Source organism: Cryptotermes secundus, unplaced genomic scaffold (genome assembly GCF_002891405.2).
Source record: "Cryptotermes secundus unplaced genomic scaffold, Csec_1.0 scaffold183, whole genome shotgun sequence".
NCBI classification, from domain to species: Eukaryota; Metazoa; Arthropoda; class Insecta; order Blattodea; family Kalotermitidae; genus Cryptotermes; species Cryptotermes secundus.
The window spans coordinates 805,026-825,340 of NW_019729899.1; the positions used below are offsets into that span (position 1 = coordinate 805,026).

General features: G+C 37.2%; 1 protein-coding gene across 1 annotated transcript in view; it reads left to right on the top strand.

Annotated features, from left to right (window-relative positions):
* LOC111865757 (THO complex subunit 2) overlaps positions 1-20,315 on the top strand; it is a 67,690-nt gene that overhangs the window by 36,468 nt on the left and 10,907 nt on the right. The window contains exon 24 of the mRNA XM_033751943.1: positions 1,289-1,329. Coding sequence (XP_033607834.1) covers positions 1,289-1,329 — 41 coding nt within the window. The remainder of the gene's footprint in view (positions 1-1,288; positions 1,330-20,315) is intronic.

The following is a 20,315-nucleotide window of genomic DNA, read 5'->3' on the forward strand; positions in this document are numbered from 1 at the left end:
CAGCCCCAATTTGGGCCTAGGCCTGCCTCCATGAAACTCTCCGTTTCACTTCGGTTTACTAGATCTTACACGTTCGGTAGGACTCCTTGGGCGAGTGATCAGCTCGTCGCAAGGCCTCTACCTGTAGACAAACACAGAAAAACGCACAAACATTCATGCCCTGAGTGGGATTCGAACCCACGATCCCGGCTTCCAAGCGAGCGAAGACAGTGCATGCCTTAGACCGCTCGGCTACCGTGACCGACTTTAAATGAACTATACAGGTTATGATTATTAAATTCTTAATATCATACAGTAATCATTGGTCAGCAGTCTTAAATTCTGATAATCATAATTCAGTCATCAGTTTAAATGGTAATTTCAATTATCACATGAGTTCTCCAGTTCAGTAAAAGAATTCAGATTGACTGACTGACTGTGCCCTCTATTCAGATACCCACCTCCTTCCTCTCACCTTATTGCGGTGATATTTCAACTGGTGTGCCATGTGGTGTGAGGTGAAGGCCCACAGGTGTGCTGTGGGGTTGTGGGGGAAGGGCAAAAGGAAGCGAGTAAAAATTGAGGAATAAAAAAGTTGTGGATATCCATGATCATTATTTTAAAAAATAACAGTGCCTAGAATTTTAGCTATTGAGCTTTTAAATGTGTTCTTAATATTCGTTGTTAATGATAACATCTGTCCTTAAGTGTGTCCGCACACCAACTGCGTCAGGACAAGCATCAAGACGTGAGACAGAATACGCAGTCTTGCTTCATTCATGATTTTTCAGCATGAAGCTGACATCAGCATCATGACTCAGGCCGGTGTGTGGCGGTTTTCATAATCTCATTCGTTTCATTTGTGCTCCTTTCTTTGCATCATGTCGCAGACATTGTGTTTTGACTGTTACATGTCTTGATGCATGCCGGTGTGCAGAATATCTAAAAATTGATTGTGTGCCTTGGCAGTTTTATCACTTTGTTCAGTGTGACATGAATTGAAAATGTTTGAAAAACTCTGCATTATTGTCTGGCTCCACATAGCATCAGTAGTTGATAACTCATTATATAACAAAAACTTTCAAATCGCCTTGCTGTTATTTCCACAAACTCATCTACATTTTCTGCAGATTAATAGCTTACTCTCACATCCTTAGTATACAAATGATAGTAATTGTAATTGTTTATGATGTTCGGAGTGTTTACGTTTGTCATTCGGTGGTATTGTGTCAATCAGGAGCAAAAACTTTAAGGAACTTACTTTGTGAATAGTATTTTTGTGAATGTAATTTTTGTTGCATTGTTGCAGATGTGAAACGCAGAAAGCTGGAAGGCAGTTTGTCCTCGAAGGTTAGTATCCAAGTCTCCTAGCACCGCTGGCTGGGGGAGGCAACTTGCAGTTTGCAGGCAGGCTGGAAGGTTTTCTGGGTTACAGACGTGAGATACAAGGTCCCTACTTCGCTGAACGACTACATGGAAACCCATTCCATCCCCCACACCAACCAACTAGCCGTGTGGCCGCATCTTCCATGTGCCAGCCAGAGCACAGTTCATGCACCCATTGCTGCTAACTAGTTTGGCCTGCCTGGTCACATGTGTATTGTTTCTTCTTGGGAATCTGTCCAGTCTTACCATTTGTCCCAATTTCTAGTGGGGTGGAAGATATAAAAGGTTATGAATGTTGAAATGAAAGGTTGTGTATCGTTATTGTTTAGACTTCGGGTCCGAGGAGAAGATCTCCATTGTTCAACAACGCCATCTTGCAGAACGGTTTAGGTCATTGTCCAAAAATAGTTTCAAATTTTTTGCCCAGTGATGTGAATAAGTTTGAAAGGACCGTTTTTCCATAAAATATGCTGAGCTTCATTTCACGAAGGATCAGCAGTTCTGGTCTTGGGATAGACGGATGGAAGAAGGAAAGGAAATTTTTAATTGTGAGTAGAATGCATATTGTAGAGTATCAAATCTACTCATGCCAATTTCTTTGGCCATTATTGTGGCACTTGATTTCAAAGTATATAGACTCTTGTCATATTCCTGTGATATTATGTACTTGATTTAGAAGAAATGAAACATGAAGAGTGCAGATATGTGTAGAAGAATCATTGATAATCCTGGTTTACGAGAAGATATTTATCAAGAAATAACACACCTGAAACAATTCATAATTGCTCAGTTGTATATAGTTTTGAAGACTGTCGTGGCCATCTGCGAGATGAAAGTGTACGATTGTTCCAACAGTTAACAGAATTTTGAAGTTGTAAATAGTTTAATATGTAATTCAGTTTATGTTGTGGTACACTTTTCAAGAAGGATTCTCGTAAAGTGCGTGTTGAGGAAGAAACTGCTGTAAATAATATTCAAAAGTTGGAATTGTTTTGATCTTTGAAATGACTCGGATCTCTTAGAGGCTTTGTTCATCATATGCATCACCATCCAAGAAGATTCTGTTAATATTGATCTCAGTTAAATATCATCTGCATTTATAGCGAAAAGCAACAAAAAAGAAGGCAATACATTTTGGGAAAGTTATTGGCATTTCCATCGCATGCAGGAGAAGAGAAAGCATGTTTTAATTATAGAACTTATACTGAAGAAATAAAGAATTAGGCAAGCTTTCATCTTCCCATTGGATGAGCCATAATGTTGTTGCACCAGCATCAAGATGCTTCATTCATTGAAAGGAAATTGTGAGCAGTGCATGAGAAACATTGACTGTCTCTCAAGACAGCATTCTACCATGTGGCTTCAACATTAAACTCCAGTATTTTAGATTGGAATCCCAAGATCTACGTTGAGAATGTCTGGCTTTTGGTGAAGACAACATTCCATGTAGTTAATGCTCCTACGTAATGTAACTGGAGATTGGCTTGAATTTATCATCTGTCTTATTACTCCTTTCTTGTTGATGAACGTTGTTGTTCTATTTTAAAGATGCTTGTAATTTCATCATGTTTGGAAGAGAAGATTGAAGACTCAAGTATATCTACAGCACTCGTGAATTATAATAGCAGCATTACATGATGAATGTTATGTGTCATCAGCATAATTTTTAAACATGCTTGTTTTAACTACAAAATCCCATAGTACAAATTTGCTATTTATGTGTTACATTTTCTGTGTTCCTTGAAAGAATTTACATCAGATTATTTGATAAAAACTGCATTGTGTGTTGGAATTTTGCTTGAAAAATGGAGTTCACTTCCACTGAAACATTCACACCTACAGAAGCAGTCAGGTTCTTATAAGTGTAGTGTTAGAAACCATAAAATATAAACTACTTTGAAGTTCACATTGAACTGTTTGGCTCCACCCCACTACCAAAGTTCCGCGAAAGAAAATGAAGAGTGTTAAAAGAAGACATCAGGGGAAGATACAAGGACTGCTGAAAAAAGAAGAGCAAAATATTTTGGATCTGCTATGAAGTTTTGGCATCTCTCCTCAGTTAATCAAAGGATGAAAAAATATATTTGAATTGCACTGCTCTTGACTCCATTCCCGTTTCATCTTCTGGTCTATATCACTTGGAACCATCCATTTGTTGTTTCTGTTTGGCTGACAAGTGGGGAAGGAATCATCATTCAGCAGGAAACTTAAGTGTCGACGTGTGAATTTGTGAGGAGTAGTATGACGGCCGACCAATGGTTAAGTTGGTCAAGTTTATGTGCTGGTCAACCCAGGCAGAATTTCTACTACATTCTTCTTTACTGGTTGCATCTTCTTGGAAGGCTCCTGAATGAACATGAGTCTTCATGCAGAACAGTTTGATTAGTGAGTTCTCAAATTCCTCATCTGTTGGTGAGTACAAAGTACTGCTTAACATTCTGTTTTATATCAGTTATTCTTGATGTTTGGGGATATTTCATATTGTAAATGCCATGGAAGACTCTTACTGTTATAGGAAATGCTGTATTTCATGTCACTTTTTTATTTCCTATATATTGCAATAGCTGTGGAACATAATAGCATTTGCTTCATTGCTGTAACACAGTGTGTTGTGAGGACACTAATTTTAATGTTGTCTTTCCCAGATATTCTTGGTATCATATTATAAGAGCCACCTACTAATTATGTTATAAACTGCAAGTACAAATGCTGTATCCTGCACTACATCAGAAATTTTTGTTGTGGACATTCAGCAGAAGAAATGTTACATTTTGACTAATCCTAGAGTCATTACTTGAGCTTCAGAGTTACCTTCAAGTTAATAAGATCAAAAAGTTTGTGATGATGGTAGATTGTTACAATTGACATGTTGTTGGACATTATCCATCCAGAATCCAGTCCCCGAAATGTTGTGTTTTTAAAAGAAACAGGATGGTTTTTTAAGAATAGACATGATGATGGATAATGTCCAACAACATATTAATTGTACCTTCAAGTTGTTATTCTTATCCTTTACATAGAATAACATAACATATTCATGTTATCACAAAAAATAGGAAATACTGTAAAGGCTAGGTGAAGATACAAAACCTTATTCATTTTGATGGCTTTGTATTGCATTCATATTATTCTGCTTCATTCTCTGTCCTGAGAAGTATGTGGATCGTTTTGCAGTATCTGAATCCTTTAGTGTCGGTATCTCTTATGAAATAGTGGGCAGTAGGTAGAACAAATTAAGACCTGCTCATCGAGTTTGGTATCACTTACTTGTGCACTTGCAGTACATTACTTACACTTCTTGTTATTGTATTGTCTGCTTCCATTTAAGCTTTGGCCTGACTGAGACTTGGAAATATTTGACAACATTTCATGCTTCTGGCTAGTCAGATATACACAGCGCGATAGGATGGTTCAATTTAGTATTCTTTTGCCATTTTTGAAATTATTTCTTGGCCATACACTTGTCATGTTAATTCTTCCCTTCCTGTATTACTTGAAGGTAGCTTGCTGAATGGAAGGAAGCGAAACTGTGTTGTCCGAAATGGGATGTGACTCATTTCTTTTAAACTTAGAATAAATATTAATTTATTGCCTAGTTACAGAATATAACATTGTACATTGTGCATTTAGATACTTGTATGGCAGTCGTGGTTCACCATCCATATATGCTGGGAATTTATTCTCTGTGGTGGGAATATGATAGCTATTCAGTTATACAGCCATGTTAATAAAACCTAGTGTTGATCTGGCATATTAGTTCAACGTTTTTCTCAAAAACTGCTTAATGTATGTTTTTGTGTTGGTTATTTAAGAATGCTGTCATTATTGAGACTGCATAGCATTGATGATAGAATGACAATGAGTGTGGAGTAGTGGATGGAATGAGAATTGGCAGGGAAACCAACAAAGTATTCAGGGAAAACCTACCTCTGTACCATTTTCTACATCGTGTATCCCACATGACCTGACTTCAGATCAAACCTTAGCCACTCAGTGGGAAGCCAGTGATCAGCCACCTAAGCTATGGAAAAAGCTTAATAAATTGAGATTTGCGCCTTGAAACACTTTAACCTGTCTAATTGTCTGCATCTGCTCCAAGGAATTTGTTACATTCTCTCTTGGACCATACAGTGAACTGATTACCAAACTGACAGAAGATCAACAATTCTAATTTCAAAATAGCATAGCAGATAGAATATCTTCAATTGCTGTTCCTTAGGTTAGTGTGAAATTTTCAGAAAAAGTGTAAGATAATTTGGATAAACGTGGTAATTTGGACATTTGTAGTGGGGAAAAAATATGTTCTGTAATTAAGTTTGATACAGCCCTGTTTGTGTGGTTATATCAGTGAGAACCTGTTAGTGATGGTGTATTTTCATTGTCAAAAGTACAAGGAGACCCATTGTGAGACTGTGTGTGTAGTGAGAAAGAGATGATGTTGCTTTTAAGTGACTTTTTTTTAATAATATGATGTAGTATCTGTGGTCACATTGTTGTATGTCTACTTGTAGTTGACTCTTCGTCTCAGCTCTCATGTTGCACAAGGGTCTGTAAGAAGTAGGTCTTATACTAAGTGTGAAGATATGTGGCATACTTTTATAGCAGAAGAACTGATTTATTGAATATGGCAAATAAATGCATGGACCATTTTTGACAGAGTAGCCAAAGAGAGTCAAGTTTGTTACAAATTGGAGCATCATAAGCCGTGGTTCAACAAAGGATGATCAAAACTATTAGATTGAAGGAAACAAACCAATCTGCAGTGGTTACAAGATCAAAGCCAAATAAATGGGATTAATCTGAACGATACATGAAGCCAGCAAGTATTTCAGGAGTAAGAATGGAATGCATCAAAGACAAATTTAATGAGCTTGCAACACACAGTGAGAAGAAAATCTTGCGAGACCTGTGTAGAGGAATAATCAATTTAGAAGGGGTTACCAACCAAGAAGTAACTTGTTAAAGGATATGAAGAGTGATCTGCTTGCAGAATCCTGTGGCATTTTGAACAGATGGAAGAATTACTTCTCTCAGCTACTGAATGTACTTAGGGTCAGTGATGTTAGGCAGATAGAAATACATACAGCTGAGCCATTGGTACCTGTTCCTAGTCTTTTGAGGTTGAAATTGCTGTTTCAACATTGATAAAGTATAAATTGCTATGTAGTTCTCAAATTCTGGCAGAAATTATTCAAGGAGGAGGTGAAACATTTTGGCCTGAGGTCCATAAACTCATTAATCTTGTTTGGAGTGAGGAAGAATTGTATTTTCAGTGGAAGGAGTTCATTATTGTAGCAGTTTACAAGAAGGGCCATAATACTGACTAGTAATTATCAAGGCATATCAGTACCATCAACTTCATACAAAACTTTATCCAATATCTTTTCTCTCAAGGTTAAGACCATATGTAGAATAAATTACTGGGGATAGTCATTGAGGGTTTTAAACTAACATATCAACTACAAATCACATTTTTTTGCATCCATCTGACACTGGAGAAGAAATAGGAGTACAGTGAAACAGTACATCAAATTATTCATAGAGTTTGGGGTACCCATGGTTTTAGTTGGGCTTATTAAAGTGTGTTTAAATGAAATCTGTAGGAAAGTCCTTGTAGATAAAGATTTGTCTGATGAATTCCTTTCCAAAATGATCTTAACAAGAAGATGCTTTAACACGTTTCTTTTCAGCTTTGCTTTAGAATATGCCATTAGGGAAGGTCCTGGTGGGACTGAAATTAAATGGGACACAGCTGCTGGTCTGTGTTGATAGATACCATAAAGAAAAAGACACAAACTTTAATTGACGATACTAAGAAGGCTGGTTTATAAGTAGACACAGAAAACTAAGTATATGTTACTGTCTCATCGCCAGAATACAGGGCAAAATCATGACATAAAGATATACAACAGATGTTTTGAAAATGTGGCACAGTTCAGATATTTGGGAACAACTATAACATATCCAAACTTGATTCTGGAGGAAATTAAGAGGATACTGAATTTGAGCAATGCTACCATTCAGTTCAGAACCTTTTGTCTTCCTGTCTGCTGTCTAAAAACATAAGAATTAGAATATACAAACTATAATTTTGACTGTGATTCTGTGTGGGTGTGAAACTTGGACTGTGACATTAAGATAGGAACATAGACGGAGAGTGTTTGAGAACATGGTGCTGAAGAAAATATTTGGACCAAAGAGAGGTGAAGTGACTGGAGGTTGGAGAAAACTGCATAATTAGGAGCTTAATAACTTGCGCTCTTCACCAAGTATAATTACAGTGTTGAAGATAAGGAGGATGAGATGGGCAGTGCATGTATCACCAGTTGGGAGAGAGCAAGATTGCATATGGGATATGAGGGAGAAAGCCAGAAAGCAAGAGACCACTAGGAAGAATAAGATGTAGGTTGGTGGATATTATTAAAATGGATCTTAGAAATAGGATGGGGTGGTATGGACTGGATTGATCTGGCTCAGGATAGGGACCAATGAAGGGCTCTTGTGAATATGGTAATGAACTTTTGTGTTCCACAAAATTTTGGGTAGTTCTTGATTAGCGGAACAACTAGATGCTTCTCAAGAATTGCTCAGCTCTGTGGAGTTAGTTATGCTGTTTGTTCGAAATGTACTAGTTCTGGCATATCAGAGGTTGATTTATTATAACATGTTGTAACTAAAAGCTGAGTAGAACCCAGAAGTTTTATCACCATTGATGCCAAAAGCCTTTACTGGAAATTGAGCTACTTTGATCCACTCCATGTCTTTGTTGAGTTTCATTTGTTTTATTTTTCTCCCATTTCCTTTTCACACTTCTGAAGGTTTCTTCTCTAAAATTCTGTATATAACCCTTGTATGTCCCATCCAAACAATGTATGTAGTCCATAATAATCTCATTTATTTGCTTACCTTAACTGTATTTTATGAGTTCTTTACATTATGAAGTGCCTTGTTATACAATCTTTGTACCATAACCCTTTTTATCTTTCATGAGTCAAAGTATTTCTCTGAAGCTAATATAAAATAATTTTTGTTATATATTGAAACCCCAGTAGAAGGACAATGGATGGGTAAATACAGTGTTTAGTGAAGTTTTCTTTTGTCTAATTTTAACCAAAATTGAAATATGCTATGAGATTTAATAATACTCCCCAGTTTCAAATTCCATGAAACCGTTTAGTCGTTCTAAAGTTATACATGCAGAAGCTGGATATAAGACTAACATGATTGAAGCTAATAAGTATTTTTAAAATTTACAATTTTGTGAATCCTATAAAAAAAGGAAAAGAGTGTTTAGAAAAATTGTATATTAAAGAACAGTACTTACAGGAAGTTGTTGAGCTTTGCCACAGAAGCAAACATGGAAGCTGGTTGGCATCACGTACACAGGCACAGGCTGTCAACTCAACAGTACTGTCATGCATATTCATATATAAACTTTCAGTTCAGTTGTATTTTATGTTCAGTTTTACTCACGTTATCTTTGAATGGTGCTTTTCAGAACATTCCCTCAGAGATCTGTGTCATCCTTCTTGTAGTACAATACAGTACTATGCTTTGCTTCTGTTTGGCCAGCTTATACTTGTATTTGTCCACTCAACCTTACATCTTTCAGTATACATCATGAATACAGGATTTTGTATGGGAAGTAATCTCATCTCTCAAGTCTGCAGTGGTTTCAGATATTGCAATGATGTCTATCCCCATCTCACTGAGTGATACTTCTGCTACTTATAAAACTTTTAAAGTCAGATTTTTTTTTGTTGCTCTTCATACCATGTAAGTACCAAACTTTGCAACATAAAAAGAATGAAAGAAAAGTGTCTTCAGTCAAAATTTTCTTTGAAAATAATAGTATGACATGAGGTAAACAGATTTGCTGCAGTTCACCACTGCAATATGTTTGTTTCTGGTGGTTCCACAGATCATTTGATCATTATGATCAGTATGCAGAATGTACACCTCCTTCACATTTCTCCCTTTTGTGGCTGTGAAATGATTTCTTTGTTGATTTTCTCACTGTCAGTTTTGCTGAAAAAGCTTACTTCAGCAAACCTTTTCTTTGTGGAATAATAGGTCATACTGTCTTGTACCATATTCTCAGAAGTGATTAAGAATTGTGGAACTAGAAACAACATTGAAAATCTTGTTATATTTAGTGTTGGCAGGGTCTGTACCTGCAAATTTTTATAAATTTAAACAATCACTATTGTCAGAAGAAAGCAGTTCCTCCGAAACGTCGGTTAACACCACATATACACGGTGCCAAATCCCAGAAGACTGCTTTCTTCATAGTCACCGCCGTGAAAGCCTCAAATCTTACAATCACTATTGTCCTTACATAATTCCAAATAACTGTGGGTTTTCCAGGCCCTGTAAATAGAAGAATATACAACCTTGTAGTTTTCGTTGTCCAAATTTGTGAAATTTGCTAAGTCAGATATAAAGGACTCTCAGCAATTCAAGAAATTTGCTACCTTGTATAGAACATTAAAGTTTATTACTCTTTACAAGAGCTCATCACCGGTCTGTATCTCATGTGAGATGAATCCAATCATTACCCTTCAACCCTGTTTCCTTAATATTTATTTTAATAATATCCTGCCATCTGTAGTTATATCACCCAAGTGATCTCTTCCCCTCTGATTTTCTGGCCACAGCGTCTGTTTGTCATCTGTCTCAAGCATGCTTAATGCTTCTTGGTATTATCAACTTAATACAATTGGTGAGGCCAGTCATGGTAGCCAAGCGGTCTAAGTCATGTACTGTCTTCGCTTGCTCGGAAGCTGGGATCATGGGTTCTAATCCCACACAAGGCATGCATGTTTGGTATAGATATATGTGTGTGTGTGCGTGCGTGCGTGCGCTTATTCTGTGTTTGTGTTGTCCTGTGTTTAGGTAGAGGCTTTGCAATGAGCTGATCACTCATTCAAGGAGTTCTGCCATATGTAAAATGATCATGAAACTGAGAAAATTAGAGGCCAGGGCCCAAGGGGGCTGTAGAGCCGGTGAAAGAAAAAATACAGATGGTAATAAGTACAAATTATAAAGCTCCTCATTATGCAGTTTTCTCCAGCTTCCTGTTACTTCATCTGATGTCCAAATATTCTTCTCTGCACCCTGCTTCATACACCCCCAATATGTGTTTTTCATGTAGTGTGAAAGACTGAGTTTGACACCTGTACAAAATAGTGTAAATAAAATTACAGTTCTGTATATTTTAATCATGTACTTCAGGGTAGGAGGTGGGAACACAAGATTCTGAACGAAATGGTGGCAAGTATATTTTTGAATTTAATGTGCTCTTAATTTCTGTGAGAATGTGATTTTGATCATGTTTGTTCCCAAATATTTGAACTTAATCTAAGCATATTAGCCATCTTTATATTATGATCCTGTCCTGCATTCTGATAATGAGATATGAAAATCTTGGTACTTATTTTTCACCATGTATACTTTTAGACTACCCTTCTATCACCCACCCCCCCACCACCCTTTTGATATTGTAATGTGTACAGTTAGGCAACAGTGCGATAAACGCCTCACTTAGGTGCACTCAACAAAAGGACAAATGTTTATAGCTCGTTGCTAGGCAACAGTCAGCGCACCAGTGGACTGGCAAGGTAGCTGTCACATGACTTGGTTTCTGTGTGGTCTTCCTTATGCAACAATAGGACTGTATTTTCCATGCGTGGTCAGTGCGGAGGCTATATAACGACAGTTACAGATGTAAAAGTTTTCAGTTTTAAGTGCAGTTCCTTTCGAATGAGTTCTCGGTAGGAGACAGCCACATGAAGTTCAGCAGAGTGCACTTGAGTTCCAGAGTGATTGAACAAGAAATTGCAAGAGGACTTCATAGTGTTCTTGAAGTGCTAATTTCAGTGTTGAGATCCTTACCAGGAGACAACTAGTGAAGACTGAGAATCCTAGCGCGTGTGCAACAGTGAACTGTAAAATGTGTAAATTAGCAGTAGCGCTATGTTGCTTGTAATTAAGAGAGGTTATAACCAAAGTGCTATTAAATCCCGTCATCCGAACCAGAACCCATCATTTTCATTCTGCGTACCACGTACCACCCCACATGTGACAATAATTTATGTGTGCCTGACAAGGTAACATCATCAGTAGAGACCAGAAATTGGTGTGTCTGGTTCATTTAGAACTGTACAGCCACGTCATTTACCAGTTTTCTTTGAAATTACATGAAAGCATCATTTCTGGTAGGTTGTAGCATTTCTTCGAGTCAGTTATTTTTCCAGTGCATCTTTGTGTTCTCACCACCTCTGTGACATTATATGTTGCAGTTTTAACTCAACAACCAGAGCACACAAATATGGCCCATGCAAGCAAAGCAATAAGTACATCCTTAATTTACTTTGGAAGCAACACTTTTTTATGATTTGAGGTTCTCACAGTGGTGGTTGTGAAGACTTTTATCCTCTTGGATTCAATGCCATGCAGTTCATATAGTTCTGAACAACATGTTGCCTCCATTTTCAGGGTTGAAGAGTAAGCCAAGCAAGAATACATCATGAAAATGGAGCATAGTTCAGATTCCTGCCTGTTTCATGCTGGTTGCTTGCCCTTCTTACTTTTCAGCCATGAAGACCCTGAAGATGGAGGCAATGTGTTCCTCTGAAACATGGAGTAATTTCACCAGACTACATTTCATACTAAGAGCCAGGATAGAATAGTTGATATAGCAACTGGTTGTGGGCTGGACGACCAAGAGGTCAGAGTTCAAATCCTGATGGAGGCAAGAATTTTCAGTTCTCCATGTCATCCAGACCAGCTCTGGGGTCCACGCAACTTCCTATCCAATGGGTGCCAGAGCTCTTCCGTTGGGGCTAAAGCAACAGGGACATGAAGCTGACCACTCACCTCCAGCTAGTGCCTAGGTCAAGAAGATGTGGATCTATACATCCACTCCTCCATACACCTTCATGCCGTAGTGCTTAATTAGTTAAGGGCAAAGACAACTTTTACAGCATAATATCCCAGAAGAAACTCTTGTATGTTGCCATTCCTTATAACTAAATGACTAACTTCATGGGGATGATCCCTTCTTGAGAAGCATCCAGTTGTGCAGCTACTCAAGAGCTACCCAACATTTTATGGAACCCGAAAGTTCATTACCGTGTTCACGAGCCTGCCACTGGTCCCTATCCTGAGCCAAATCAATCCAGTACATACCACCCCATCCTATCTCTAAGATCCATTTTAATATTATCCACCCATATATATCTTGTTCTTCCTAGTGGGCTGTTTCCTTCTAGTTTCCCCACCAATATCATATGAATTCCACCCCTCCCCATGTGTGCTAAGTGTAATGCTCGTCATGTCCTTAACTTAATCATTCCAGTTATACTTGGAGAAAAGCACAAGTTATGAAGCTCAGTTTTTCCAACCTCCTGTTACTTCATCTCACTTTGTTCCAAAGATTCTGCTCAGCACCCTGTTCTCATACACAACTCAGTTTATGTTCCACCCTTAATGTCAGAGACCAAGTGTTACACCCACAAAGAACCACATCAAAAATTATAGTTTTCTATATTTTAATTTTTATGTTTTTAGAAAGCAGATGAGAAGACGAAAGTATTTTGATTGAATGGTAACAAGCATTACCTGAGTTCAGTCTTGTCTTAATTTCCTCTTGAATCACGTTTTGATTTATTATTGTTGTGCCCAAATATCTGAACTGTGCCACATTTTCAAAATTTTGCCTATCTTTATATCATGATTTTGCCCTGCATTTTGGTGACAAGACAGCAACACATACTTAGTTTTCTTTGTGTTTACTTCTAGACCAACCTCTTTACTGGCTTCAGTTAAAGTTTGTGTGTTTCTCTATGGTATCTGTTATCTCCCAGTATATTCACATCATCAGCATAAGCCAGCAGCTGATGTGTCCCATTTAATTTGTCCCACCTGGTTTCCCTGGACCCTCCTAGTGGCATATGCTAAAGCAAAGTTGAGAAGCAGTAATGGTAGAGAGCATATGCTTGTTTTAGACTATTATGGGTAGGAAAATTATCAGACAAATATTTACCTGTATGGACTTACTATAGGTGTCATTTAAACACATTTTAATATGCTTAATTAGTTTAACAGGTGCCCCAAACACTATGAGAATATTGTACAATACTTCTCTCCTAACTGAATCCTAGGCCTTCTTGAAGTCTGTGAATAGCTTATGTACCCTCTCATTATACTACTCCCATTTTTTTCCCCAATATCTGACGAATGCAAAACATTGCCTTTCCATATTAATTTACTAATTATTTTTTCCACAAGAATTCAGCACTAATGGATACATTGAATAATGTGACATTAATTTTTATGTATAATAAATATCAGTTCCACAGCAAAAAATACCAGTAGAGAACAGCTTTATGCTCTTGTAAAGACAGCCTGTTAATGACCGACCTCTTTGTCACTGTATTTCCCCATCCATGAGACTAATAACTGGAGAATTATTTTGTATGTCTATCATTATGCATTTTCTATATGTTCTTGACTCACCTTCAGCTATTGCCAAGGTCAAGGAAATGTGGATCAATACATCCACTCCCCAATATGCCTTCATGATGTAGTGCTTAATTAGTCAAGCACATGGACAACTTTACCTTTTATGAAAGATATGACACACAACAGGATGCGTACCATAAAGGTTTATCGCATACCTATATGTTCTTTCCCCAATTACCATGGTATTCAAATACTCGAATTTTGAATTATGGTCTCTAATAAAACTTTCTTCCCCAAGATTTTGTATTTCTGACATTGTTGCCTATTTGGTTTAAGCCAAGTTATATTGTGCTTCATAGTTGAAATTGTGTATGTTTTCATAATGCTTTTACTGTCATTTGAATTTAGGTAATGAAAGAAAATTTTGAGTACATACATCCCTCATTTTGAATCATGTTTGTTTGGCAAAGTATCCTTGCTTTAAACATAACTATAATTTATGGGTTGATAGCTTAGGAGGAAAGAGGTAAGACTCCCCTGGAGTGGACTTATTTCCAGTCATTGACATTGATATTTATTGTTATTGCAAAGATATAGAAATTATTGATTTGAGGATTCGCATCTCCAGTGATCCACTGTTATACGCATACATTAAATCACAATTTTGGAAAATAAGTGCACTGTCATCACCACAAATTTGTTTTTACCAGAAATCACAACTGCAGTGTTGAATGAAGCATAGGAAGCTCTCACTGCCCCCTGCCAGTCATGTCTCTAACTACTGACAACAATGATGTCTGCATGAGGACAGAATGAAGACAGATTTGCAAGGCTTTTATGTACATATAAGAGTTGTGAATGTAATTGATTTTATTTAAACATGAACTTTGGGGAGGGGGGGTTATAGTGATCCATTAATGAGAAAATCAGTAAGTCATTTTGTCCTGTGCCTAAAGTGGGGGTTGTATTGGACTCATATGAACCCAAATTACATTTTCTTGACAGTTTGGTTTAGAGACTTCACTCCCTTAATTGTATTTCATGTAAATTGTTTTAAGTGTTTCAGAGATTAAACATATGGACAGACACAGACCACCCATTATGCATTCATTTTATGCATTTGTGCACACAACAAATACATGAAAAGTTTTTTTGTTGGTTTTGATTTCCAGTCCATCTTTTTATGTATTATTTATTGTAGGCAGTCCTAGGATTGACTCTTGTTTCTTGTTTTTCTTCAACCTTTTACAGTTTGTTATACATTCTTAAAATGCATCTGATTAGTCCAGTGGTTATTTTCATAAGATTTACATGTGACATCTTCCTCCCCTCAAGAATTGAAGTTTTCTATTTTAGTGTATAAACACAATGTTCAGGTATTTTAAGTTTGGAAGTACATGTTAAGTGCTGTTACCCCTAGTTCTGTGAATTGTATGGGGTCTAATCAGAATGTAAAGAGATTGATTTTGTGTCTCAGATGACTCAGAGCTGTACCACTGAGTGAAGCATGAATTTTTAGTGGGTTTTTATCATTTTCAAGAGGGGTGAATGGCTGGCTGTCAGAAGTGGCAGACATCCTTGATATCTTCAACAATTGGAGATGAATTATAGCCCTACTTCATGGTTTGATGTGACATGATGAATAATTGACTATTTAAGTAGATTCTGAATGGTTCTGACAATGGAGTATAAAACTTGGGATTGTTGGGATTTTAAGTTTTGTCCATTGTTGAGTATTCTAAAGACACAACATTTCAGAAACTGGGTCTGTTTCCACTCCCATGTGATGGGGTGGAAGACATGGATTCTGCTGGGTTGGTTAGAAACAGCCAGTTGTATGGTGGTTGAGGTTAGCTCTTTCTAACAGATCCAGTGGAGTAGATGCCTCCTACCCTGTCATTTTGGGATGGAAACAAATCCAGTTTTGAAACGTGCTCTGTAGAATATTGGACAATGGACAAAAACCCAGAACACCAGACTGACTCTTTGTCAAATTAGTGGAAAAGTATAAATTTCTTGTGGCCTGTGTGTGGCCATTTTGACAGAAGATTTTGGAATGAGGCATGTATCGGCCAAGTTCATTCTCCCAGTGCTGATACAGAATCAGGGCCAAAATTGATTTTGATGAAAAACAGGATCAGAACATGAGTCTCAAATAAGACAGCAGTCATCATTGTGGTAATTCCGTTCATTAATGTGTCTGAAAAAAGAATTCTGAGTCTGTAGCAATACCAAACTGATGCCAGTTGTTTATTCAGTTTCAAGAATGGTGTGCAAATGAATTTGCTCCACACTAGTAAGCAAGAGAACAAGTAACAAAAGAAAATTAAGTTTTTCATTTAATTCTGATGTACTGATTCCAAATTTGGGCACAACAGTTTTGCATCACATCATAGTTTTGTGTATTGAATTTGAATCAAAGCAACATTTTTCCCCCATGTTAGTGTCTTTTCTTGATGTTAGTAATTATAATCAACCATAATATGAGAATATGATATTTCTTTAGTGAATAAGAGTTTATTCTTATTTAAAGAATGTGAAAATTTCCTGTTGCATAATAAGCGGTATGTACATTCATAAGTCATACATACAAAAGAATAATGCATCAATTTTTTATGCATATTGCATCTTTTTGAGTGTAAGGTTTGTGATTAGCATACCAAATTCAGTCAAAAACAGCTTTATTTTTTCCATATTATAAGAAAGAATTAAAAAAATTATTGTGCTGTATTACATTTACAAGCATTGAGGCATCTCCATGATGCAGTTCATTGTCAATAACTGCAAAAGTGGCAGTCCAATGTACTGAGGCACATGTCCTTTTATTCTAGCTTGTTGAGCAGTTCTCTGCTAAGCACTGTATTCTACAAATGATATTCCATTCCGCTTTAAGATAGGGTTCTCTGTAACTTATTTTGATCTGATCTGAAAGATCTGATAGTGTGGGAACAGTCAAGCACAGTTCAGTTTAGAAGTTGTTTGCAATGTAGTTGGAGAGTTGCTTCCATCACTAACAGGAATGGATCTGGTGTATGTTGTAAAGGAGCCTCATTTGGAGAAATTTAACCTCACATCTATGTAAATACAATATCTTAGATTCGACAGATTCACTCTCACAGCTTCTTGATTAAGCCTTAGATTTCCTGGCTTCCTGTAAATGTTGTATTCTCAATCTGCTTATGAATGTCCTAGTTGCACATATGATAGTATATGGGTACAAGAACAGTTTTCTAATAACATAACTTAAAAATAAAGAGAAACTCTTCCAGGTAAAAGGCAGTGAAGAATCCATTATCCATTACCTATGTTGAGAAAAGGAAATATTCCTGGCAGCCATACAGTGATTTTTTTAATGTTATGTGTGTGTTATTTGGAACTGAAGTCTGTTTTGTAAAGAGTGAAATGTCATGAACATTAGTAACACTCTTAAATATAATCTGAATGATGGTTTATGTAATTTTAAAATTTTTGGTTTTATTCATAAGATGTAGAATATAATCTGTTGATCCATTCAGGCGGTAGAGACATGCATAGACACATAATTACAGAAAACACTTTCTCTGACTTCTGCCTTAATATCTAAGAGACATTTTCTCCAGAATGAAATTACTTTCTCTGTGCATGTTGGAATATTTTTTTTTCAAAAGAATGTACCCCTTTAAAACATTTCTTTAAATGAAAATGTTACAGTAATTTAAAGGCACCTCAGTGAAATACAGCAACCTGAAGTAGTTACATATACAACTGAAGAAAAATATTTTGCCAAACTTTGGAATATTGTTGAACACAGTGAAACAATGAAGAATGTCTCAGAACTGTGCCTATTTTTAATTTTATGGGGGGACTTCAGTAAGGGCAAATTGCATTATTTTGAGATGAACATGATATATACAAATCAACATAAGTTGTTATTTTTCCACACAGTCACCATCCTTTGCAAAGCACTTTTCACATCTTTCAGCAAGCTTCTGCATTCTGTTTGCTTGTTGTTGAAGCCAGAAATGCACTTACTTCTTCCCCTTGACATCACTGTGAAATCTTCAACCTCACATGGAGCAAGGTGTGGACTGTAAGGGGGATGATTTGTGGTCTCAGATTTCAGTTTCTGGATGGTGGTAACTTGCAGCTGCAGTGCATGTGGTTGCACTTTGTAATGGAAAAGGAGGACACCTTCGGACAGAAACCTACAACGACTGAATTACAGGCTTCAGTTTCTCTTCCAGCATGGGACTGTACCTTACACTGTTGACTGTCTCTCCTTTCTCTTGATAATACTAGAATTGGTCTGTTCATATCCCAGAACAGTGTCAGCATAAGTTTTCTGGCAGAGGGTGCCGATTTGAACCTTTTCTTGGCAGGAGAGGATGTGTGTCGCCATTCTGTGATTTGTCTTTTGGATTCTGGTTCATAATAATGAAACCAAGTTTCATCCCCCATGACAGTGCACCTAAGAAACTGTTCACCCTCAGCATGGTAATATGTCAAGAAAGCTCTGGAAGTCTGCACATGCTTCAACTTGTGGTCATCAGCCAACTCTCTCGGCACCCACCTGGAACTCAGCAATATTTGAGAGTCTCATGGATGATGCCATGTACAGATCCAATGCTAGTGTTCAACAGAGTGGCAAGAGTGTACACAGAAATTTGTCTGTTCTCACCAGTAAGCGAGCCCACGTGAGCAATGTTGGCATCACTGGCAGCTGTGCAGAGGCGACTTGAGTGCCATCAGCGACAGATGTTCGGCCTTCTTCAAATATTTTAACCCACTGGTACACTTTCCTTTCACTCAAACATCTTCCATCATACTGCTGAAACATTCTTTTGTGAATCTCCCTCAGTTTCACTCCATCGAACCACAAAAATCTTATTACAGAATACTACTCCTCTCTAGTGCAGTTTTCTAGTAGGGTGGCCATGATTCCGCACTGTCATTTGAATCGTACTTCTCCTGCCATCAGTTACACACTGTCAGAACCTGCACTATACATGTCTCTAAACACTATAATGTTGCGTCCAATCTTAAAAAATGTCCAGTCATTTCTCTCTTACAGAAGTCCCTACATATAAAGTTCAAGAACAGCAGCCTGGCTAGCATAGCTTAAGTAATTGTGAATGAATCAGATTAGTAAGTGTTTAATATGCTGTTCACCCATGTCCACACAGAGCTTACCACAGTTCTTAATGGATTGTTATTCACATTCAGAATCCCTGCCTATCTCAGAATGTTTCACAGGCATTCACTTCACATGCTACTGCAACTCTACTCCATCATGGGGTGAAGTGGCATGAACTAAACATTCAAATACCTGCATAAAATATTATCCATTGGAAGGTTCAGTTAAGTGAGAGATCCATGGAACAAGCCTGCCTTGACCTATCCACTTTTCACTAGAGACTTGATTTAAGTTTTGCTTAACACAAATGAGCTGAATCCCTGTTGTGGAAGAACCACATGTGATTTTGTATTCGGAGAATTGCATCTTCCATGATCTCTTGCAGGACATTTACAAGAAAATTATGATACACCACTTCCAAGAGTCCTGTTAACCAGTCCCACATGATATCTACCTACGCGTTTGTGAATAATTGAAAAATAGTAAAAGGTATGCAAGACAAATTGTTGCTCTCAAATGTTGAAAATTTCATAGCTCAGAAACACGACCATTTCAGACACATTTTCATTCTTTCAGTATGTGGAACCATATCACAGAGTTTAATGAAACATTTTTGTTCACCTGCAGACATATATGTGTATGCACAAATAATAGGAAAGAAGGTAGTAAGTATGTAGTGTACATACATACATATATTATGGCGACACTTGTTGCAGTTCAAGATGAAGGGTTATTTATTGATGGGGACAACAGGAGATCATGACTGCTAACAGGGCTTGGGTGGTTTGATGCCCATCCCCTTCAGTTCTGCTGTGCTTTATTATGGTGACATAGAGGGCAGCATATTTATTATGTAAAGTTCACTAAAATGGCTACTGCAGATGGCCAGGCAAGGGTTGAGGGGCTGAGAGGGTTGATGGGCATTTGTGAAAAGATGTTTTCCGTTTATTGTGTTTTCAGTTTGGTAAAAATTACTCAAATTTCTTAATCTAAATTTGAGAACACGTGTTGCTCTTGTAATAATTCACTTTCTGCGACTTTGTTGCATTGATCTTACAAAATCGCCAGTTTTGTACCATCACATAAGGATTTTTTTGACAGATCAGAAGAGCTGAAAAATGTATTTTCTGTTTTCTGTCTACATTTATTTATCATATCCGAATGAATAACTTTTTTAGTCTCCTAAAACACTCAGGATAAACATATAAATGATCGTCATCATCATCATCATCATCAGTAATCTGTCAAGACGACAGGTCCACCGTCTCTTTCAAAACAATTCCTCCACTTAATGCGATCTAGAGGTTTCTCCTTCAAATGACAGTATCCTCTTCTGTCCCCAAGGTCATCCAGCATCTTCTTACGTCTTCTT